This window comes from Trichechus manatus, unplaced genomic scaffold (genome assembly GCF_000243295.1).
Source record: "Trichechus manatus latirostris isolate Lorelei unplaced genomic scaffold, TriManLat1.0 scaffold00200, whole genome shotgun sequence".
In the NCBI taxonomy this organism is placed as follows: domain Eukaryota; kingdom Metazoa; phylum Chordata; class Mammalia; order Sirenia; family Trichechidae; genus Trichechus; species Trichechus manatus.
This window is the reverse complement of record NW_004444136.1, coordinates 3459125-3483957: the sequence shown is the minus strand read 5'-3', so window position 1 is coordinate 3483957 and position 24833 is coordinate 3459125. Positions and strand designations below refer to the sequence as shown.

The window sequence follows — 24833 nt, the reverse complement described above, 5'->3', positions numbered from 1 at the left end:
ATAGCTCTGGCCTCTGAAACCAACAGGACAGACCTCCCTGGGGATCAGTTTGGGTCTGTCTGCTCTCCCTTCCAGTCAGCGGTGAGGACTACTGACTAAGGCTGTTGTGTGCTAGGAAGCAGGCATCTTCAGTAGAGGCTACACCCACTGACAACATACTATGGGGCAGGCCCTGATATCAACAAGGCAGACCATTTCCAGGGGTCCATTCAGAGTGTGACAACTCCTTCCCCAACCAGTAACAGTCAGCTGCTAGACTGATACGAACTCCTACAGAAAGTTCCCTACAGTGGAGTCAGGAGGTGGGTCACCTAAGTGGAGACTGCTCCCCCAACCACCACAGGGCCACTGGAGATCTGAAATCAACAAGACAGATCTCTCAGAGGTCCTTCTGGGGGAACGTCAGCCCCTCCTCTTTCTGAAACAGAGGAAAGTCTGCTTGTGCTTCCCCGAATGTCAGCTCAGATATAAGCAGCCCCCACAGAGCAGGGAAAGAAGTCTTGGACAAAACCAGGGGGCAACATCCAGCCCTGAAGAGGGCTTGCTGGGTGTGGGTTTTCTGACTAAAAATGTGGTTGCAGAAACAGGGAAGTGGAGTAATAAGCAGAGATTACTGTGCCTCCTGGTGGACAGACTGATTAGCACATATCTTGCCTGGGTAGCGGTGCCCTCTGGTGGACAGACTAACCACAGCACGTTCTCTGTTGTATTTGGGAGAGACTAAAAGTTGAAAACTAAGATCTGGAACTTTTGAATCCTAATTAAACCAGGGAGGGAGAAGGAGCTATCACAGAGAGGGAGAGCAGATGGTAAGCAAGGATGGAAGGCAATGCCCACCTAAGAGTTTTTCTGCAGGAAGTAGTGTAGGCAAAAATACCAAATACTAGAGAAAATTGACAAAGTTAACACCCTTGAAAATTCCAATGCTCCCCCCCACCCCAAAATCACAAAACACACAAAGAACAGAGAAACAACGGCCCATCCAAATGAACATGACAAAAAGAATGAAAGCACATCTAGGGATGGCCAAATAATGAAAAAAATGGAAGAATATAATACAATAACACTAAACATAATTAAAGAAGTAAGGGGAAACACAGACAAAGTGAAAAAATTAGAAAACAATGGAGGAACAAAATGAGGATTTAAAAAAAGAGATGTTGCAACTGAAAGGGACATTAACTGAAATGAGAAATACTATAGAAGGACTTACCACAGATTTAATCAGGCAGAAAAAAGAATCAGTGAATTAAAGGATAAAATAGTTAAAATTACAGATGCTGAAGAGCAATAAGAACTGAGGCTCAAGAAGGCTGATTACAGTTTAATGGAATTATGGGACAACAACAAGAGACCTAACAGACACATCACTGGAATTCCAGAAGGGGATGACAGAAAGAAAGGGACATAAAGAATATTTGAAGAAACAGTGACAGAAAATTTGCCCAATCTAACAAAGGACATGAATCTACAAATCCAAGAAGTTCAAATAACCCTGAGCAGGATAAACCCAAAGAGACCTACACCAAGACACATCATAGCTGGGCTCTCAAAAAGTAAAGACAAAGAATCCTGAAAACAGTGAGAAGCAAACAGTTACAAACAAAGGATCCCCAGCAAGATTAAGAGTCATTTTCTCCTCAGAAACATTAGAGGCCAAGAGGCAATGGAATGATGTATTTAAAGTGCTAAAAGAAAAAAACTGTCAACGAAGAATACTATGCTTAGCGAAATTATCTTTCAAGAATGAGGGTGAAATTAAAACATTCCCAGACAAACAAAAGCTGAGAGAGTTCATATTCACCAGGCCAGTCCTACAAAAAATATTAATGGGAGGTTTGTAGATGGAAGGAAAAAGACACTAGAAAGTAACTCAAAGCTATACATAAAAAGAAAGATCCCAAATAAAGGGAAATGCATGGACAAGTACAAGGGCTAGTAATAAGGTATTCATGCTTGATAATGCTAAACGTTTTGTCTTTCATGTTTTTTACTAACAAATATAAAAAAGCAAGGATAAAATTATGTTACAGGGCAAAAGAAATACAAAGGCATAATTAGTGATAACAACAATAGTGGGGAGAGGATTGGTACAGATACAGAATTTCTTGTATGTTGCTGAAGTTAAGTTGGTACCAACTTAGCCTAAAACATTATAAATACAAGCTGTTAAATGTAACACTCATAGTAACCACTAAGGAAAATATATAAAAAACATACACAAAAGGAAAGGAGAAGGGAACCAAAAAGACTCACTACAATAAACCAAAAACACAAAAGCAAGCAGTAATAAAGGACAAAGACAGAGAAGGCTTAATACACACAAAAAATAACACAATGGCAGAAGTAAGTCACTTCTTATCAGTAATTACAGTGAATGTAAATGGACTGAATGCTCTAATTAAAAGGCAGAGAGTGGCAGAATGGGTAAAAAAAAAAACATGATCCAAATATATGCTGTTTACAAGAAACATATCTTAAACCCAAGGACACAAATCGGTTGAAAGTGAAAGGATGGAAAAAAATATTCCATGCAAATAATAACCAAAAGAGAGCTGGGGTAGCAATCTTAATATCAGACAAAGCAGACTGTGGTGCAATGGATCACTTTTGTGGGGCCTCTCTCGCCATAGTCTTGTAACTCCCTTCCAATTGACTGCGTGGGACTATGTAAATAAGGAAACCCTGGTGGTACAGTGGTTAAGAGCTACGGCTGCTAAAGATCAGCAGTTCCAATTCACCAGGCGCTTCTTAGAAACCCTATGGGGCAGTTCTACTCTGTCCTGTAGGGTCGCTATGAGTCAGAATCAACTAGACAGCAACGGGTTTGGGTTTTTTTTTTTTTTTTTTTTTTGATGTAAATAAGGTTAATTGTGGCCCACCAAGGGGATTGGTCACTTTTGTCATTCTGCTAGGCTTAAAATGAGCCATCCCAGGGGTGGGAAGAAAGGATCTCACCACCACCAAGGAAGAAGGGCCAATAGTGGAACATGTCCTTTGGACCTGATATCCGTGCACTGAGAAGCTCCTGGAACCAGAAGACTGAGAGACAAAGAGAAAGAGAGAGGGAGCTGTAACACCAAAGATAGCGAGAAGCAGCAGAAGAGAAATGGTGGCAGCAGAACCAGGAGACTGGAAGGAGGTGGCCCAGCCTATGGAGAGAGAAGGCTGAATGCCTTCAGGCAGTAGGCTTGCTGGTGGAGTGGGGTGCCTCTGGGCACTTGGTGGAGCTAGGTTTGCCAACCTATGGAGCCAAAGCTGAGTGCCTTTGATCGGAGGCTTACTGATGGAGTTGGGTGCCTCTGGGCATTTACTGGCAGAGCTAAAAGAGCTTTGTAATACTTGCCTGAGCAGGGCAGAGGCTGAGAGGCCTGCTTGCAGGCACAGCTGAAAAGAGGCTGTCCTGATGGAAGAACTGTATCCTGAGTGTTCCTGAACCTGAACTGTAACCTGTTATTTCCCTAATAAACCCCATAATCATGAGTATTGTCTATGAGTTATGTGTGGCCATTGCAATGAATTACTGAATCCAGCAGAGAAGTAGGGAGTGTCGAGCGAGGGGTGGCTGGTGTCAGAACTGGTAAAAATGGTGAACAGAAGAGGCATGTCTGATCTCTGCCTCAGGATTCCGCCTTAGGTTGTTGGTCTTGATTCTCCTTCCTCTGCATGAAGTTAGCAGTCAGACACCCCCATGCCATTTTTACACAGACTTTAAGAAAAAATCTGTTAGAAGAGATAAAAAGATGGATATTATATAGTGATAAAAGGGTCAATTAATCAAGATGATCTAACATTCATAAATATACATGCACCCAACATTGGGCACCTGAATATACAAAGAAAACAATGATAGAATTGAAGGGAGAAACAGATAGCACTACAATAATAGTTGGAGACTTCAGTGTACCACTTTTAATACTGGACAGAATATCTAGAAAGAAAATAAGCAAGGAAACAGAGGACTTGAATAACAGTATACACCAATTAGTCTTAACAGACATATAGAGAACACTCTACCCCAAAACAGTACAATATACTTTCTACTCCAATACACATGGATCATTCTCCAGGATAGACCACATTTTAGGTAACAAAGCAAGTCTCGACAAATTTAAAAAGACTGAAATCATACAAAATATTTTCTCTGACCACAACAAAGTAGAGCTAGAAATCAATAATAGAAAAAAACTGGAAAATACAATAACCCATGGAAATTAAACACTATTAAACTACCAATAGGTCAAGGAAGAAATAAAAAGATAAATCACATACTTCTTAAGAGTCAAATGAAAATGAAAGCACAACATACCAAAACTTATGGGATGCAGTGGAAAGAGTACTCGGGGAAACTTACACAATAAAAAACTACATGAAAAAAGAAAAAAGATCTCAGACTAACAGCCTAACTCAACAACTCCAGGAACTAGAAAGAGAAGAGCAAAATAAGCCTAAACCTACCAGAAGAAAGGAAATAACAAAGATCAGAGCAGAAATAAATAAAATTAAAAATAGAATATCAATAGAGAGAATCAGTAAAACCAGAAGTTGGTTCTTTGAAAAGATCAATAAAATTGACAAACCTTTAGCTAGACTGACAAAAAAAGACAGAAAAGATGCAAATAACTAAAATAAAAAATGAAAGAGGGGACATTACAACTGACCTGATAGAAAAGAAAAGAATTATGACAGAATATTATGAAAAACTGTAGGACAACAAACAAGATAAACTAAATGAAATGGACAAATTCTTAGAAGCACACAACCTACCCAAACTGACTCAAGAGGAAACAGACAGTCTCAACAGATCCATAACAAGTGAAGAGACAGAATCAGTGATCAAAAACCTCCCATCAAAAAGTCCTGGACCAGATGGCTTCAATGGGGAGTTCAACCAAACATTTAGGGAAGAATTGACACCAATGCTGTTTAAACACTTCCATAATATAGAAAAGGAAGGAATACTCCTTAATTCATTCTATGAAGCAAACATAGCCCTGATACCCAAACTAGACAAAGATACCACAAGAAAATGAGTTTATCTCTTATGAATATAGATAAAAAACAACAAAATACTAGTGAACAGAATCCAACAGCGTATTAAAAGTCACACTATGACCAAGTGGGATTTATTCCAGAAATGCAGGGATGGTTCAACATTAGAAAATCAATCAACATAATAAAACACATCAATAGAACAAAAGAAAAGAACCAGATGATCATCTCTATGGATGCAGAAAAAGCATTCGATACAATTTAATGCTCTTTCTTGACGAAAACCCTGAAGACTGGAATAGAAGGGAATTTCCTCAATATGATTCAGGGCATATGTGAAAAGCCAACAGTCAACATTATACTTAATGGAGAAAGACTGAGAGCTTTCCCCTTGGAATCGGGAACAAGACAAAGGCCCCCTCTCATCACTTCTATTCCATATTGTATGAGAAGTTCTAGCCAGAGTAATAAAAAAAAAAAAAAGTATCCAGATTTTAAAAGAAGTTAAATTATTTCTATTTGCAGATGATATGACACCACAGAAAATCCGAAAGAGTCCACAAGAAAAGTAGTACTAATGGAGGAATTTAGCAAAGTTGCAGGGTACGAGGTCAACAAACAAAAATCAGTTGGGTTGTTATACAACAGCAGTGAGGAATCTAAAAGGGAAATCAGGGGAACAATTCAATTTACAATAGCATCTAAGAGAATAAAATACTTAGGAATAAATCTAACCAGGGACATGAAGGACTTATACAATGAAAACTATAAAACACTGCTGAAAGAGATTAAAGACGACTTAAATGGAAAGATGTTCTATGTTCATTGATTGGAAGACTTAATATTGTTATGATGTTAATACTACCCAAAACAATCTGTAGATTAAACACAATTCCAATCAAAATTCCAACAGCCTTCTTTACAGAAATGGAAAAACCAATCTTCAACTTTACATGGAATGGCAAGAGGTCCTGAATAGCTAAAACAATATTGAAAAAGAACAAAGTAGGAGGACTCAGACTTCCTGATTTTAAAACATATTATACACCTACAGTAATTAAAACAGCCTGGTACCGGTATAATAGACACATAGACCAATGGAATAGAATTAAGAGCCCAGAAATAAACCCACACATCTATGGTCAACTGATTTTTGACAAGGGTGCTAAGTCTATTTAATGCGGAAAGGAGAGCCTCTTCAATAAATGGTGTTAAGAAAACTGAATTTCCTATGCAAAAAAATGAAACAGGATACATGCCTCACATCATACACAAAAACAAATGCAAAATGGATTAAGGAATTAAATTAAGGAATTAAATTAAAAAAACCATAAAATTCTTAGAAGAACAAGGAGGGGCAACACTGTCAGGCCTAGCTTTCAACAGAAGATTGTCTACTATAATAACAAAAGTACAAACAGCAAAAGACAAAATAAATAAATGGGACCTCATAAAAATTAAAAACGTTTGCTTATCAAAAGACTTTACCAAAAATGTAAAAAGACAAGCTACCAACTGGGAGAATATCTTCAGAAACCATATATCTGACAAGAATCTAATAAACAATATATATATATATAAAACTTCAACAACTTAACAACAAAAAGACAAATAACACAGTTATAGAATGGGCAATGGGCTTGAATAGACACTTCACCAGAGAGGAGATTCAAACGGCCACCAAACAGATGAAAAGATGCTCAGTGTCATTAGGCATCAAAGAGATGCAAATAAAAACTACAGTGAGATACCATTTCACTTCCACTAGGATTAGGATGGCTATGAGTCGGAATCGACTCAACGGCAACGAATTAAGATTGCTAAAATAAAACAAAACAGAAAATAATGAATGTTGGTGAGGATGTGGGGAAATTGGAACCCTTACCCATTGCTGGTATGAATGCCAAATGGTACAGCCATTGTGGAAAACAATGTGGAAGTTCCTACAAAAACTAAAAATAGAACTACCACATAACCCAGCAATTCCACTCTTAGGTACATATCCAAAAGACTCGAAAGTAGAATAAAAAAAAAAAGACTTATACAACAATGTTCACTACAGCACTATTCACAAGAGTCAAAATGCTGAAGCAACCTAAATGCCATCAATAGATGAATGGGTAAACAAAATGTGGTACATACATAACAATGGAATACTACTCATCCAGGAGGAGAAATGAAGTCTTAATACGTGCTACTATATGGATGGAGCTGGAAGACATTACGCTGAAATAAGTCAAACACGAAAGAACATATATTTTATGACCTCACTCATATAAAAAGACAAGAAAAGACAAATGTATTGATGTTTATTAGTGGTTACCAGGGGAGAGAGGAGGAAAGGAGGATTAACAGTGATAGAAATAGCATATTAAGGATAGGGTTGCACAGCCGATTATTGTAATTGCTGTCAAGAAGTTGTACACATGTAAGAAGTTGAATTGGCAAAGTTGTGTGATAGATACATATACAACAATGACCAAAAAAAAAAAAAAAAGAGTACTGCTGAGGTTGCTTATGTACAACCAAAAACCTCCTGGGATTTGGTTTCTTGGTTTGGAGGTTTAGGGCCATGGTTTCATGAGACATCCCAGTTAATTGGCCTAATACCATGTTTAGTGCTTCTGTTCTACCTCCTAGTTCGCTGCATACTGCTGGGCATCTTAAAAGCTTGCAAGTTACCATCCAAGACAATTGTCTCTTTTTGCCTGGAGCAACAGTGGAAGAAGGAAAGAGTCAGGAATAGGAGGAGGATATAGAATGTGTGGCTAATTCTGTCCATGAACAACTGCATCCTTTGTCACGAGACCAGAGGAACCGGATGGTGCCCAGCTACTATTACTGAACATTTCGGTCAAAAAGTTCTGATCAAAAGTGGAAAAATGCAAACATAATTTCAAATTCTCATGGACCCGAGACTTTCTGGAGCTATGGAGAGTGGATGAATCACTGAAAATACTGCCCTGAAATAATCTTTAAATCTTAAACCAAAAATGTCCCCTGAAGTCTTCTGAAAACCAAACAATAGTTAGCTTAATTAATAAAAAATGTCTGCCTTGAGCATTATGCTCTTTTAAGAACTATCTATATAGGATCAAATTGACAACAGCAACTCAAAAGACTAGATAGATAGGAACCTTAGGGGGCAGTGAATTTATGTTAATGAGGGAGGAACAACTCAGAAAAGGAGGATGAGAATGGTTGCACAACTTGAAGAACGTAATCTATGTTACTAAATGGTACATTTAGAAACCATTGAATTGGTTTATGTTTTGTCTAGTATAGTTTCAGAAACAACAAAATAAATAAAATTTTAAAGAAGGAAATTTATGCTAGGAGATAAATCAACACACTGCTTCATCAAGGAAGTACTGCTACCAAAAAACTGTTAGATAAAACAGTGTGCTTAGTGGTGTAGTAAAAATTGTTAATTATATGAAAGCTAATTTCCTAAATTTGGATTATTGTGATACTACAGTAACTGATATTAACAACTGTTATTGCAAGCTGAAGTACGATGGTTAAAGAGGAAAAAAGTTCTGTAGAGAATATTTGAAATACAGAACAAACTCTTGGTGTTTCTGCAAGATAAGAACTATTTTGCTCTCATTGTAAGGATTTTTAAACAGGTTTGATTAAAAATTAAAGTGACGACAAAAATAACAATTAATAAAAATAGTTACATTTTCTCAGATTTTTAAATACTTTAGTGTTAGGATTGATAAACTAATCCTAATATGCCACAAGTCACAACTTGGTCCAACTGCCCAGGACTGGCATGATGCTAGGAGTGTGAGTTCTACAACACTCCAACTAGTCTGCACCCTGTTCAGTAAGATGAACTCACTGATCATGCTCTTGGATGGTATGGCAAGATCAAATTGCTATAAAAGTTTCCAAATGCTTACTCTCAATGTCTGTATACTTGTCTTGCAGCAGATAACAAACATTCACAGATTTGCGCTAGTGCCAGACCATACTTTGAATAGCTCTGGTGGACAAAATTTCTGAAGAGTAGAGCGGCAGCAGTAAGAACATTTAGTTATTGGCTCTGTAGAAAGTCAATAAAGAAATAATGGATGTACTTCCTATTTTTGAACCACTATATTTCATCAAAGCAGCCCTGGTGGTGCAACGGTTAAGCACTCAGCTGTTAATTGAAAGGTCGGCAATTCGATCTTACCAGCCTCTCTGTGGAAGAAAGATGTGGCAGTCTGCTTCTGTAAAGATAGTAATGGCCTTGGAATCCTATGGAGCAGTTCTACTCCATCCTACAGGGTCACTATGAGTCAGAATCAACTCAACAGCAGTGGGTTTGGTTTTTCGGTTTATATTTCATCAAATCTTAGCATCCTTAACTGTAAGATACACCATTATTTTATGTAATGCTAAGGAAGAAAAACACTACCAATTAAACCATGATAAACTACTAATTATAAAATGCATATTAATTTTAAAGAAGGTATTATGGGAAAAAGGAGTCTTGGTGCTGCAGTGGTTTAAGCACTCGGCTGCTAACCAAAAAGTCGACAGTTTGAACCCACCAGCCACTCTGCGGGAGAAAGATGTGGCAGTCTGCTTCCATAAAGATTTACAGCCTTGGAAACCCTACAGTGCAGTTCTACTCTGTCCTATAGGGTTGCTATGAGTTGGCATTGACCCGATGGCAGTGGGTTTGGTTTGGTTTGAAAATGTGAAAAATAAGTGCATCTTAGAATCAATGAAACATAGTATTTATAGTTTCTATATGGGATATAAAATATATATAATAGACATCAATTATTTAAGAAATTAGGATGAAGAATACATAAATTCAAAAAAATTTTTTGCTAATGCATTTTCACTAAAAGGATAAAACAGTATTACTTACGGGAACATCAGACTCATACTACTTAAAATTTCAGCATTTTCAAGGACACTTGTCATTGGGTTGGCCACCTAGCTTATATTCCTTCTCAATGATATTCTGAGTTTGCTTTGGAAAACTCTGTCTCATTCTCAGCCATATGGCCTGGAGTAGTCCTGAATGGCCTAAATGGACCAGCATCCTCCACAGTGGTTCATTCAGGGAAGTGGCTATAGCTCAAATGGAAAGAGGAAAATGTTAGGAGGTATTTGCTTGAGATTCTGAGAAAGGAAAGCTTCCTCTGTCTTCCAAGGAAGACACCATTTTCCTACTCCTTTCCTGATGTAGCATGAGGCTGTGAGTCCTGGACCTGCAGCAACCATTCTGCTGCCATCAGTAGTCTGTCATAGGTCAATTGCCTGTCCCTGTTGTGGTATGACTGTGTAAACCTGAGAGTCAAAGCAGACATCTGACACTTGTTCGGACAACAACTTAACTGCAGCATTTGCTTGCCAGGAAAAATGCCTCATAGCTCATTTTCTCATGATTTTGGTGGAGATCTTCACATTCCTTGTGGTCAGGATAATAGTCATCTTTCCCCTTACAGCCTTAGATGTCTTCCCCTTAGATGTCTTCCTCACCTTACTTCTGCCTGACAGGAAGATAGTTCAGTACTTCACAGTCAAGACTTCAGCTCCAACATATACTCGATGTATGCTGATACACATCGGGGCAATCAGTGAGAAAGAGGAGATGAAGAAAAGGGAAGGGACACAGCATTTATTGAATACTTAATGAGTGTAAGATGATCCTTCTGACAACTCTGTAAAGTAGTTTTAATTGTTACAATTTTATAGACAAGGAAATTGAAGCTAGATAACTTAACCAATATGCCAAAAGTCACAGCTAAAGGTGGCAGGGATAGGATTTCAAACTAGAGTCTCAGAATTTGCAATTCTTTCCCAAGGTCCAGTGAGGCCCAGGCTTATACCAGGAATACTTCAAGGCTGATGATGGAATGCTCTTTGTTCCACTAACTCAGATAGTGTTTGAGATCCATTCCCATTTAACTCAGCCCTGAAGTGGCTCAGAAACCTCAGGGGAGAATAATTAAGATGAAAACACAAAAAGTCAACATAGTCCATTAGCTCTGCAGTTCTCCAGCTCGAAAACTAGCTAGATCTTGGGGGATTTGTTGCCAGTTCTGACCCTGAATCGTGACTCTGGGAATATCCAAAGGCAGGATACAAATATTCTCCTCCACCGAGCACTGCATACACCCAGCACTGGCTCAGAGTGAGAAAGGGGAAGGTGGGGAAGAGGAGGAGGTAGACACCCCTCTGCAGTAGAAAACACCCACTCCTCTCTCCACCTCTACATGGCATTACAACCCTCCAACTGCAGTACTTACTGTATTGCTTTAGGAGCTACAGGAAGGGAGGTGCTACAGCAGTTTTATTCTCGACATATCCAGCTCCTGGCAGACCGCTTAGCACATCGTGAGTGCTCAATACAAACTCCTTGGATGAACCAAAGAATATTATAGCTAACTGCCTGTTACCACTAGGAGGTGAGCTCTTTGATGTCCTAGATTATGGATTTTTTTTAAATCTTTGCATCCCTGGGTACATAATAGATGCTCAGTGTTTAATGAATACATAAATCAGTGGCAGTATCCCTAAAGAAGTTAAAGCTCCCAGTTTCCTAATCACTTTAACAGCTGCAATTAAACTGAGTGTCCTTCAGGCTTCGGGCCCAGCACGCAGCACAGTGAGAGGTGGAACACTCAACTCAGTCTTCATTCCACGAGTTTCCACAAGGGACAGATTTCAACTAGAGTGACACACCTGGCCTTCCACCACCCAGAGTCTTCAGCGCCTTCCCTTTGTCCTCTCTCTTGGAGTGAGCCCATCGTCAGTACACATTCTTTTTATTTTTTTATTGTACTTTAGGTGAAGGTTTACAGAACAAATAGTTTCTCATTAAACAGTCAGTACACATATTGTTTTATGACATTGGTTAACAACCCCACGACATGCCATCCCTCTCCCTTCTCAACTTTTTTTTTTTGGTGAAAATATACATAGCCAAAGATACACCATTTCAAAAATTTCTACATGCACAATTCAGTAACATCGATTACGTTCTTCCAGTTGTGCTGCTATTCTCACTTTAGATGAAGGTTTACAGAACAAAATAGTTTCTCATTAAACAGTTAGTACACATGTTGCCCTATGATAATGATTAACAACCCCACTACATGTCAGCACTGTCCTTACTCAACCTTGAGGTCCCTATTAACAGCTTTCCTATCCTCTTCTGCCTTCTAGTCCTTGTCCCTGAACTGCTGTGCCTCAATAGTCCCATTTTGTTATATGGGGCTGTCCAATCCCCGGCTGAATGGTGAACTTCACCACTGAGCTAGAAGGGGTCTGGGGGCCATACTTTCGGGGTTTCTCCAGTCTCTTTCAGGCCAGTAAATCTGGTCTTTTTTTGGTGCGTTAGAATTTTGTTCTATATCCTCCAGCTCTGTCCAGAACCCTCTGTTGTGATCCCAGTCAGAGCAGTCAGTGGTGGTAGCCGGGTACCATCTAGCTGTACTGGACTCAGTCTGGTGGAGGCCTTGGTAGCTGTGTCCATTAGTAGCTGTGGTCCATTAGTCCTTTGGACTAATCTTTTCCTTGTATCCTGTTCTCTTCATTCTCCCTTGCTCCCGAAGGGGTGAGACCAGTGGAGTATCTTACATGGCTGCTCACAGGCTTTCAAGACCCCAGATACTACTCACCAAGGTAGAATGTAGAATAATGTCTTTATAAACTGAGTACACACACATTCTTATCTGTTCCCTACAGGTGAGGCCTGCAGTCACTCAGCTGAGTCAGGGCCTGAGGCACCAATCTGTCTAATCAGGGAAGAAAGGCTAGTAAGCCTTTTTGGCCACAGATCTAAAGTTGCATTCCCTACTCAGTTTAGTCAATCATAAAGGTGATGGTATAATCATCATCTGTCTGATTCCTATGTCTCTTAGCTGGTTCTAAATCTAGGAGGAAAGTAAAGGGTTGTTAATGACTGCGTCTCTCAAATCCAACAATATTCTTCTTCTTCTTTTACATATGAGAAAACTAAGCTCGAGAGATGAGCAATCTGCACAATCACCAAAATCTAAAGCATGTGGCAAAACTGGCGGTCAGACCCAGGGAACTCTCATTAACTTCAAAGTCAATGTTTTTGCCAGTGTGCTCATGGAAATGTATTTCTATTCATTAAAAATAAGTATATTCTCTAACAATATTATAAAAAAAGGTGTGGAAGGTGTAGGGTGGGAGACAGTAGAGGGAAAATGAACTGTGAACCTACTACATACCAGACACTGCCCTCAGCCACTTACTTGCAGTATGTGATTTAATTCTCACAACCAGCCCCAGGAACCAAAGGTTCATAGAGGTTAAGTAACTTGCAGCAAGTTAGGCTGCATGAGCTTTCAATTTACCAAGTGGTTCCTGAAGGCCTAATGTGAGTCTTCCGATACTGCAAGGTTATTAAAAGTACTGTGTTTAATAACAGCACTGTTTTATCTGCTTGATTCACACACTTACCAGAAAGTTCCTTTCGATGGCACAGAACACAACATCCACACACAGGAGTACCCCAGTCCGGCCTATGCCAGCACTGCAGTGGACAACGATGGGTCCCCTCTGGTGACTCTTCCTTGCTAAACGAACAAACTTGATAAAGTCCTCTGCTGAGGCAGGAGTGCCATGGTCTGGCCAGTTAGTGAACTGCATCTGTCTCACAAAGTGAATAGTTCCCTTCTGTTGAGAGAGAGTGAAAGAAATTGAGATAAGAGACTGAGAGAGAAATAAAGAAGGAGGAGGAGGAGACTGAGAGACAAATGATCCATTTCTTATACTACAAATCTCATTTCATTTCTAACAACAACAATAATAATCATGGCTATATGGTATTATACAGAGCTTTCAAATGAATACTTAAAACCTCATTTCATATTTGTAAGAATTCTAGAAGTTGCCAGGAACTCCTTTTACAGAAAACACAATAACAACAATAATGAGAATACTAACAGGTAACACAAACTAAGCATTTACTACATGCCAGGTACTTTGCATGCATTCTCTCATTTAATCCTCACATCACCCTGTGAGGCAGGCACATTTTATCTTCATTTTACAGACGAAGACATAAGTATTAGAGGGATTGAGAGATTTATGCTTAGGTCATAAGCCTAAGACATTCAGAACTGGGACTACATATAATGCAGGCCTCTTGGATCCTAATCTACCATCTTTCTTCTGTGCCATCAGGCTGCAGAAAAACCAAGATTCAAAAATACTTAGAGCAAAAGATGAGCTGGTGTGTTAGGAGTAAGATAAAAAGGCAAACAACTTTAGCCTAACTATCATGATACTAAATTTAATTAAAACCAGTTGATACTGTCAAGCTACCTGATTGGGGTACAGGGAATTTCTCTGGCAATGAGTACAGAGTGATCAAACGGCCATGCAAGGCGACTGTGTCCCCCACTCCTATGCTGAGTCCTCTTGAAGGAGAGTTACAAAGATCTCAGGGTTGGCAGAGAAAGCACTTTGAGTTTGCCCATCATCCCTTCTAAAGGGATCACCCTTCCCCCAGTATGGGGCCCTCACCTTACTTCAATGGGGACCCTTGTAAAAAAACTCAAAATGGGGTTCTCTCCTCCTCTGCCTCCCCCTAATGCATCTATTTTTCCTAAGTTCCTTTAATAAAGATGCTGGTGTTCAGAGACCTCCTTCTAATTCAAAGTGTCTATTGGAATCCTTTATTTTTAAAAAATTTTGCCCTGGAATTATAAACCTAGGAAACCTCTAAATCACTTTAGATACTGATGTTTTCAATATTACATATCACTTGACCAAAGCAGAAGTGTCCTCTGAGATATAAATGGCAGTGGGGGGGGGGATTACATGTAAGACCTCTTTTAACTTAATACCAAATAGAAAACTAAAGTTCGAGTCACTGGTACACTAAATTGAATGATGAAAATAATACTTAAAAATCTCGTGAAGATACGAAGTTGAGGAAAGCTATCACCATGTCCTACAGGCATTCCTCGGAGATATTGCGGGTTCAGTTCCAGATCACCACAATAAAGCAAATGTTGCAATAAAGTAAGTCACACAAATTTTTTGGTTTCCCAGTGCGTAAAAAAGTTATGTTTACACTATACTGTAGTCTCTTAAGTGTGCAATAGCATTATGTCTAAAAAAATGTACATACCTTAATTAAGAAATACTTTATTGTTCATCTAAAGTGCAATAAAAAAATTTTTTTAAAAAGTCCTATAAAGCATGCATAGGACAAGGTGTAAAAATGGCCTGATGGAGGTGGTGTCTGATCTCCTCTAACTTCACACGGGGAGGGAGAGTCAAGGTCAACAGCCCAAGGCTGACTGCTATGAGGCAGAGGTCAGAAAAATCACTTGCTTGTTCGAAATTTGCCTCATGGCAGTCAGCCTTGGACTGTCGATCTTGATTCTCCTTCCCTCTTGTGGAAAAAAAAACAAAAACAAAAACAAACACTTCATTGCTAAAAAATGCCAACCATTATCTGTGCCCTCAGCGAGTTGTAATCTTTTCGCTGGCAGAGAGTCTTGCTTCAGTGTTGATGATGGCTCCTGAACGATTACGGTGGTGGTCACTGAAGGATGGGGTGGCTGTGGCAATTTCTTAAAATAAAACAATGAAGTTCGCAGCATCGATTGACTCTTCCTTTCATCAACAATTTCTCCGTAGCATGCAATGCTGTTTGATAGCATCTTACCCACAGTTGAACTTCTTTCAAAATTGGAGTCAATCCTCTCAAACCCTGCCACTGTTTTATCAATCACGTTTATGTAATATTCTAAATCCTTTGTTGTCATTTCAACAATGTTCACAGCATCTTCACCAGGAGGAGATTTCATCTCAAGAAACCACTTTCTGTGCTCATCCATGAGAAGCATTCCTCAACCATTAACATTTTATCATGAGATTGCAGCAATTCAGTCACATCTTCAGATTCTACTTCTAATTCTGGTTCTCTTGCTACTTCCACCTGATCTGCAGTTATTTACTCCACTGAAGTCTTGAACCCCTCAAAGTCATCCACACGGATTGGAATCAACTTCTTCCAAACTCCTGTTAATACTGATATTTGGGCATCCTCCCATGAATCACAAATGTTCTTAATGGCATCTAGAATGGTGAATCCCTTCCAGAAGGTTTTCAATTTACTTTGCCCAGATCCATGAGAGGAATCACTATCCATGGCAGCTACAACCTTATAAAATGTATTTCTTAAATAGTAAGACTTGAAAGTCAAAATAACTCCTCAATCCATGAGGTACAGAATGGATGTTGTGTTAGCAGGCACGAAGCATTAGCCCCTAACAAGAGAGTCAGGCTGTCCATTGAACCTTTGAAGCCAGGCATTGACTTCTCCTCTCTAGCTTTGACAGTCTTAGATGGCATCTTCTTCCAATATGGCCTACATTGAAAATCTCTTGTTTAGTGTAGCCACCTCATCAAATATCTTAGCTAGATCTTCTGGATAACTTGCTGTGGCTTCTACATCAGCACTTGCTGCTTCACCTTGCACTTTTGTGTTAGGAGATGGCTTCTTTTCTTAAACCTCATGAACCAATCTCTGCTAGCTTCAAATTTTTCTTCTGCAGCTTCCTCACCTCTCTTAGCCTTCATAGAATTGAAGAGAGTTAGGGCCTTGCTCCGGATTAAGCTTTGGCTTAAGGGAATATTGTGGCTGGTCTGATGTTTATCCAGACCACTAACACTTTTTCCATATCAGCAATAGGCTGTTTTCACTTTCTTATCATTTGTGCGTTCACTGGAATGACACTTTTAATTTCGTTTAAGAATTTTTCCTTTGCATTCACAACTTAGCTAACTGTTTGGCACAAGAAGCCCAGATTTCAGCCCATCTCAGCTTTCAACATGCCTTCCTCACTAAGCTTAACCATTTCTAGCTTTTTATTCAAAGTGAGAAACGTGCCACTCTTCCTTTCACTTGAACACTTAAAGGCCATTATAGGGTTATTAACTGGCCTAATTTCAATACTGCCTGTCTCAGGGAACAGGGAGGCCTGAGGAGAGGGTGAGAGACTGGGGACCGGCCGGTCTGTGGAGCCGTCAGAACACACCCAACATCTATTAATTCAATTTGCCATCTTACTTGGGCATGGTTTGTGGTACCCCAAAACAATTACAATAATAATATAAAAGATCACTGATCACAGATCACCATAACAGATATAACAGTAATGAAAAAGTTTGAAATATTGTGAGAATTAACAAAATGTGACACAAAGACACGAGACGAGCACATGCTGTTGTAAAAATGGCGCAGACAGACTTGCTCAGGGCAGGGTTGCCACTAACCTTCAATTTGTAAAAAATGCAATATCTGCGAAGTGCAACAAAACGAGGTATGCCTATATATTGCAGGGGCTACATCTATGCTGCTATATTTGGCCCCCGAGAAGCTTTATCAAGGTGGTCCTCAGATCTCCTGACTCAGCGCCACGAAGACTGAACCCCTGATGCAGACTCTCCAAACTTGAGCCCCAGAAGCCTCAGCCTGAAGGCCACCATCCTAGAGCCCCTTGCCAAGACTCCACAAGGTGAAGTCTCCTCTGATTGAACTCAGACTCACCCTCAGCATTTACATCCTTGCAGACAGACAATTCCTCTGTGCCACACACCTCACCTATATTCTCCAAGCATACTCACTGTCCTTCCCAACACATATCATACAGCACTCAGAACTTGTGGAGGGTGAAGTGTACACAACTTAATGAACGTAAATGATGTCACTAAAAAGTACACAAGAAAAAAGGACCTCTTGGTATCTGCTACGGCACATATAATTTTGAAACAACAAAAATAACCAAAAAATGTATGTGTGGGTATATATACATGTATGTAAGCATATATGTATATATCCGTTGCTGTCGAGTTGATTCTGACTCAAAGCGATCCTACAGGACAGAGTAGAACTGCCCCATAGGGTTTCCAAGGAGAGCCTGGTGGATTTGAACTGCTAACCTTTTGGTTAACAGCCTGAGCTCTTGACCACTGCACTACCAGGGCTCTGCATATGTATATAGGTATGTATTTATGTGTATATATAGGTATATGCGTATGTACATGTATATGCATCTATGTGACTGTATGCACATATATTCATATACATAATAAAGTACATATGGGACACAGTCATGGACACTTCTTAGACATAACCAAACACATCATGGAATTAGATTTCTGGGCTTAAAGGATTAGGACCATAATGTGGGACGTCTCAGTCAATTGGCATAATATAGTTCATAAAGTTATGGTCTATATCCTAGTTTGGTGAGTAGTGTCTGGGGTCTTAAAAGCTTGTGGTGGCCATTTAAGATAGAACTATTGGTTCTATCTTTAGAGCAAAAGAAAAAGAAGGAAACCAAAGACTCAAAGAAGAAACTAGTCTACAGGACAAATAGTCTACACAAACCACGGTCTCATCTACCCTAAGACCAGAGTAGATGGTGCTTCGCTAACACTACCAACTGGTCTAAGTAGGGGCACAATAGACGGACCCTGATAGAATGGGAGAAAAATATGGAATAGAACCTCAAATTCCTAAAAAAAAAAAAAAAAACCCAGACCTACTGGACTGGTTGAGACTGGAGGACCCCCCAAGACTATTGCCCTGAGATACTCTTCAAACCTTGAACCAATACTAACCCCTGATGTCATCTTGTAGTTAAAAAACAAATTGGCTCAAAAAATAATGAATATCACCCATAAGTACCATGCTTTTTTAAAAAAATCACCTATATGAGACCAACTGTTCAACAATCACTTTAAAACAAAGATGAGAATGTAAATTGGCAGGGAAAACTAGATTAATGGAAACAGAATGACTAGAAGGGAAATAATGAGAATGTTCACACATTGTGAAGAATGTAACCAATGTCACTGAACAACTTGTGCAGAAATTGTTGAATGGGTACCTAAACTGCTGTATAAACTTTCACCAAAAACACAATAAAATATTATTAAAAAAAAAAGAAAAAGTATAGTGACAAAAGGAACTGACTTGTGTAGAGTCTTCATTCCCCACTAGACGTAAGTGTTCTAAAGGTTGATACTGTATCTGTCTTCTATCCCCAGCACCTAGCACAATGCCTGGTTAATAGCAGGCAATCAACACACACCAGGGGAGAGAAAGATCGAATGTGTCCCCACATGCACAGTGCACACACCAGGCCCAACACGCAGCTAGCAAGCTCTCCATGTGAGCCATTATTATGATTCCTGGTAGCCCTGGTCCCACTCTGTGCTCTGATCCTCATTTTCCCAACTCTATCTCTTCCTCTCCCTTCTCCACACTCCTTTCTCTTCACCCTCTCCCTTTGCACTCACCTCCCCCATCCCACAGTAAACTCTTTGAAACTCTGTCACTTCACTGAATGCTTCTTCCGCCTCCTTGTCTTGCCTCCAACAGGGACTTTGCTCTGCAGGCCTCTTTAATCGAGGCTACCTAGTCTCCCATGCTCGAGATGCCACACAGCTCAGAGGTAAGGCTGCATACTCCTTGCTGCCCACTTCTGTTTCTAGTTCATTATTTCTTCTCATTGTATAAAATCCCCTCTTCCTTTTGAGTTCATACCTCTAAGCTTCATCTTCTCCTTGCTATCATCCAGTGGCTAAACCTCCTGGTAGATCCTCCATATACACTGAAGATCATGGTCTTCCCCCTACCACGTATTCTGACATCATCCCAGGTAAATTCAGGTCTCAAGAGACTCTAATGTCACAGCATGCTTAGTTCCCTCTTGCAGGGAAGACCACTTTCTTTCTTCTAGCCCTCACAATAATGACCACTCCTTGGACTTACCATCACATGTAATGTTCAGTTCTTAACCTCCAATATCATCTGACCAGAAGCTCTTATCCTACTAGCTCATTTGTGCTTCACTTAAATCCAACAACAATGTGACCAAATGGCGATCTCCTGTCCTTTAAATCCTCCAATGTCTCCTCATTGACTAGCCCTTCTGATCCCATTCACCTCTCTGAGTAGCTTAGACTTTAGACTTCATGTTTGTTTATCTGAATCATTCTCTTACCAAACTGCTAATTCCTTTGCTCCTTTGACTCTTGCCACATATACTGGACAATATCCCACCTGGATCAGCCCCACAATCTTGTCTTTAGGGATCCGATAGCTAGGCTGTTAGAAATAATAACAAAGCTGTGTATTCTATTGCTATTACAGATTTATGGGTTCCAACAACCTCAGCATCACTCAGCAACCTTTTTTCTTGTCATTGGCTGTATGTCAATCAACTTCTTTGGTGATGACTCCAAACTTCACCACTCTCTACAAGTTTCCTGCTCAACTTCTACCCCTTTCACTCCTGCTAAACTCATGTATCACCTACTAAATTCACTTAGAGAGATGCAACTCATCATCTTCTCCTACAAACAATTCCTTTCTTATTTTCCAAATCCATTAAAGCAAGAAACCCATGAATTATTCTAGACCAGCATTGCCCAACAGAATTTTCTAAAATGATGCAAATATTCTGTATCTGTGCTGTCTCATATGTTAGTCATTAGTCACATTTGACTAATGAACACTAGAAATGTGGCTACTGCAACTGAGGAACTGAATTTTTTATTTAATGTAATTTTAAATATTTGAAATTAAACCTAAATAGCTACATGTGGCTACTGAACTGGATACAGCAATTTTTGACCCGTCCTGTCACTCATAAGTCATAAGTTATAAGTCTGCCAATTTTATCTGCAAAACACCTATGTCTCTGCTTTCCATCCCAATGCCAACTTTGCTAGTTGATCATGCTACTCCCTACTAAAATTCTGTAATGTCTCCCAATTATGTTCATATTAAAATGTGTGGTCCTTAGGCAAAATCTAAGACGTTTCACGTTCTGGCTGGCCTCATCTATGGCTGGCCTCATCTATAGCCTCATCTCATCTCTCATTACTACCTGCACTGAACATTGACATTCAGCAACACTTAACTACTTACATTTCTCTACAGATACCTCATGCTTATTTACATTTTCTTATCTATTTCCTCTTCCTATCTTTCTCATTTGAGTAATTCTCAATCCAGACATCATCTCCTCCAGCAAACCTTACCCCAAGCCCCAAATAAAGCTAAGAGCCTCCCTTCTGAGCCCCCAGAGTATTCCATACAGACCTTGGTTATTACCACTGAACACAGTATTTGAAAGTATCAGGAGTGTACCCATGTCCCCACTACTTGCTAACTACCAGCAGTGCCAGGCATATATGGCACACATTAAGGGCTCAATATATATCTGTCACATTCAGCAGAAGCAGCCTATGTACATCCTAGGATAAGACCATTTCTAATACTCACTTCCCCTACCCCACATCTCTGTTTCCATTTTTTCTTCTCTCTAGTTAGAGTTTTGTTAAGCCAAAGTGGAAGTGGCAATGGCTTAGTTTATGATACCAAAAAAAAAAAAAAAAAAAAAAACCCAAACCTGCTGCTGTTGAGTTGATTCCAATAGGACAGAGGAGAACTGTCCCATAGGGTTTCCAAGGAGCGCCTGGTGGATTCAAACTGCCAACCTTTTGGTTAGCAGCTGAACTCTTAACCACTACGCCACCAGGGTTTCCTTATGGTACTAGGGAGTAGTAAAAGGGAATTACTTATAAAAGCATTCTCAGTTCTCCATCCCATCCTATTCCTAACTGCTAGTCCTGATATGTCTGCTTATGTAGTGAAACATATCTAATACTGATTTTAAAAAACTTACGGTCTTCTCCACAACTTTAAGTATTCGAATGATGAAATCTTGAAGTATCTGGTAGTTCTCCATGAAGATACTGAAGTATTTCAATTCCAAAGGTTTATCCAGAGAGATGGGCCAGTAACGGTGACATTTGACAGTTCCGTCTTCTACCTCTCTGGTCATCATGGCAATAACATTAGCTTGATTTTCCAAAACCATTTGCCAAAAATCACTTACGGTACCTGGCAGTGGTCCTTGGGTAGCAATGTAAAAATACTCTTCTCCAGAATTTACTATTCTAATATAACTAGCATTGATGTAGTCCCTGCTTTTTCCAAGAGGAACACGTGTTGAATCATCTATTACAGAAACAGAAACATCAGACAGATAAAGGAAAAGCAGGAGATGTGATACACATAGACTTCAGGGAAGCATTTTACAAAGGTAAATCCGTATATTTCTTTGACCAATAGAGAAAGGAGTTCCTTTTCAAGAGGGTAAGTTGAGTCTATGGGTTTAAATTCTCTCCTCCCCAAAACCTACTGGCATGACCTAACAATTAGGGGATAATTTTTTTTATCAGTGTTTACTAAACAGAGAAGGGTGGCATTGGAATCCCAGGCACTTTGAGAGATTTCTGCTAGATACGGCACAGGTAGGATTAGGCCAACCAAGTTACCTACTAGTCTGCAATTCAACACAGCAAAGGAGGAGCGCTCTGAGGAAGTAAGTGAATAGCATTCCACTGCAGAATCCCAGGAAATCTTCAAGTTCAGAGCAGCAGGGGCCAGGGACAAAGGTGGGCTGCGTAGTTAATGGAAGTCAAATCCTAGTATTTATGAAACTCAACCGGTATCCCCACACAAGGTAGCCAGCTTTTAGGCCCATCCTTAGCCTTCTTCTGGTGAAGCAGCCTGCTAATCAAAGCTAAGGTACTGTGGCAAAAGGAGGCTACCAAGAGCATTTGCTCCAATTAATATAACATGGACTGTTATAACAAACAAATGACAAATAGGAGAGGGGAAAAAGTAGCTACTTGGCCTATCAGTAAACTTCACTGCCCCAAGAGCTCTGTCTTCACTTTACACAGACATATGGATCTCTGGCTCCACCGCTGCTCCACAGAGAGAATAAACACACTCAGCAAGGGAGTGGCCTTCCCTGTCATGCAGCTGTCTTACCAATAACCCCTCCTTATTCCTCACAGCCAAGTGCACCACTTCTTCAGCAAATGTGTTTATGACAAACGTAATCAGACAGAAAATAACACAATTTCTGACAGAACTTGTCTCAAACAATCACTAGATATGTGAAGATATCCAGTATTTCAATAAAGGAGACCATTCTGAGAAATCATAGCAAATGTTTTCTTCTCCATAAAAGGGGAGAACACTTTAAAAGCCCTATTTGAATTTTAAATACAATCCAAGAGAATATTATTTTATCATTTAAAAGGATAATATATATCTATGTTTACTGGTGTAAATATATGTTAAATTATTAAGTTGAAAAGGAAGTAATTACAATATTATAGTGAGATCTTTCATATATATAGACAAAAACCCAAACCTGTTGCTGTCAAGTCGATTTCAACTCATAGCGATTCCATATGACAGAGTAGAACTGCCCCATAGGGTCTCCTAGGCTGTAATTTGTAGAAGCAGACTGCCACATCTGTCTCCCACGGAGCCACTGGGTGGGTTCAAACCACTGACCTTTTGGTTAGCAGTGCCAACAAGACCCTTTATACATATACACAAATAAAATAACCTCTGCTAACATTTTGATGAATATTTGCCAGGCCAGGTTTTTTGTTGTTGTTGTTTTAATTATATGGTAACATGTAATCAAAATAACCCTGGCAAATATTCATCAAAAAAAGTTAGCAGTGATAATTTTATTATATAAATTTTTATAGTAAGTATGTATCACTTTTATGCTTAATAGCTTTTTTATTTTGAAAAAGATTACATATGTGAAAATTAAACAATCTAAAATAATAAAAGCTTGCTTTTAGATCAAAACTACAATTAATCAAAATTCCTAAAGGGGGAATGGAACAGAAAAAGAAATTAGTGATTCAGAAAACTGGCATAAGGAATTCCCTCCAGAAATCTAAGAAAAAAAAAGGAGGGGGTAACAAAATGATAAGAATGATTAAACTGCTAAAGAATGCAGAGGCTATAAAAGCAATACATTAAAGGAATTTTAATAGCAAACTACGGAATACACAATGGGAAAGAAATAATCCAAGTGATCACAGAAGAAAAGTTCCCTAAATTGAAGAATTAGTAATGGAATTCAGTGCACACAGCCTACCAGCATGATATGTACTCTGTGCAACAACTCATCCGAACTTCAAAACACATGCCATTATTATGCACGCTTTTCAGATGAGGCACCTAAACTCACAGTGGCTGAGTAATTTGCTCCATATTATATGTCAATTCTTCTGGACTCCATAGCCCAAGTCACACTACGCTCTGCTGTCTCTCAAAGAAGACTCAAGTTTGCAGACAGAAAGGCCTCACTAAGTGCCAGGCAACATTAGTGAAGAAACTCGCACCTAAACATAACATAAACATTGTTGCTGTTGTTAGGTGCCGTTGAGTCGGTTCCGACTCATAGCGACCCTATGTACAACAGAGGGAAACACAACTGGTTCCTGTGCCATCCTCACAATCATTGTTATGCCTGAGACCATTGTTGGGGCTACTGTGTCAATCCGTCTTGTTGAGGGTCTTCCTTTTTTACACTGCTACTTTACCAAGCATGATGTCCTTCTCCAGGGACTGATCCTTCCTGATAACATGTCCAAAGTATGTGAGACGAAGTCTTGTCATCCTTGCTTCCAAGGAGCATTGTGGCTGTACTTCTTCCAAGACAGATCTATTTGTTCTTTTCGCAGTCCATGGTATATTCAATATTCTTTGCCAACACTATAATTCAAGGGCGTCAATTCTTCTTCGGTCTTCCTTATTCATTGCCCAGCTTTTGCATGCATATAAGGAGACTGAAAACACCATGGCTTGGGTCAGACTCACCTTAGTCTTCAAGGTGACATCTTTGCTTTTTAACACTTTAAAGAGATCTTTTGCAGGAGAATTGCCCAGTGCAATGTATCGTTTGATTTCTTGACTGCTGCTTCCATGGGTGTTGATT

At 39.4% G+C, this 24833-nt stretch overlaps 1 protein-coding gene across 2 annotated transcripts in view; it reads right to left on the bottom strand.

Moving 5' to 3' along the window:
- Positions 1–24833, bottom strand: part of PTPN20 (protein tyrosine phosphatase non-receptor type 20) — a 39828-nt gene that overhangs the window by 8249 nt on the left and 6746 nt on the right. Inside the window, exons 2-3 of one of the 2 annotated variants that reach the window (XM_023742083.1) lie at positions 21696–22030; positions 13435–13650 (exon numbers count right to left, since the gene is read on the bottom strand). In XM_023742083.1, coding sequence (XP_023597851.1) covers positions 13435–13650; positions 21696–22030 — 551 coding nt within the window. Of the gene's footprint in view, positions 1–13434; positions 13651–21695; positions 22031–24833 lie in introns of those variants that run through there. The other variant, XM_023742084.1, reaches the window with a different exon arrangement.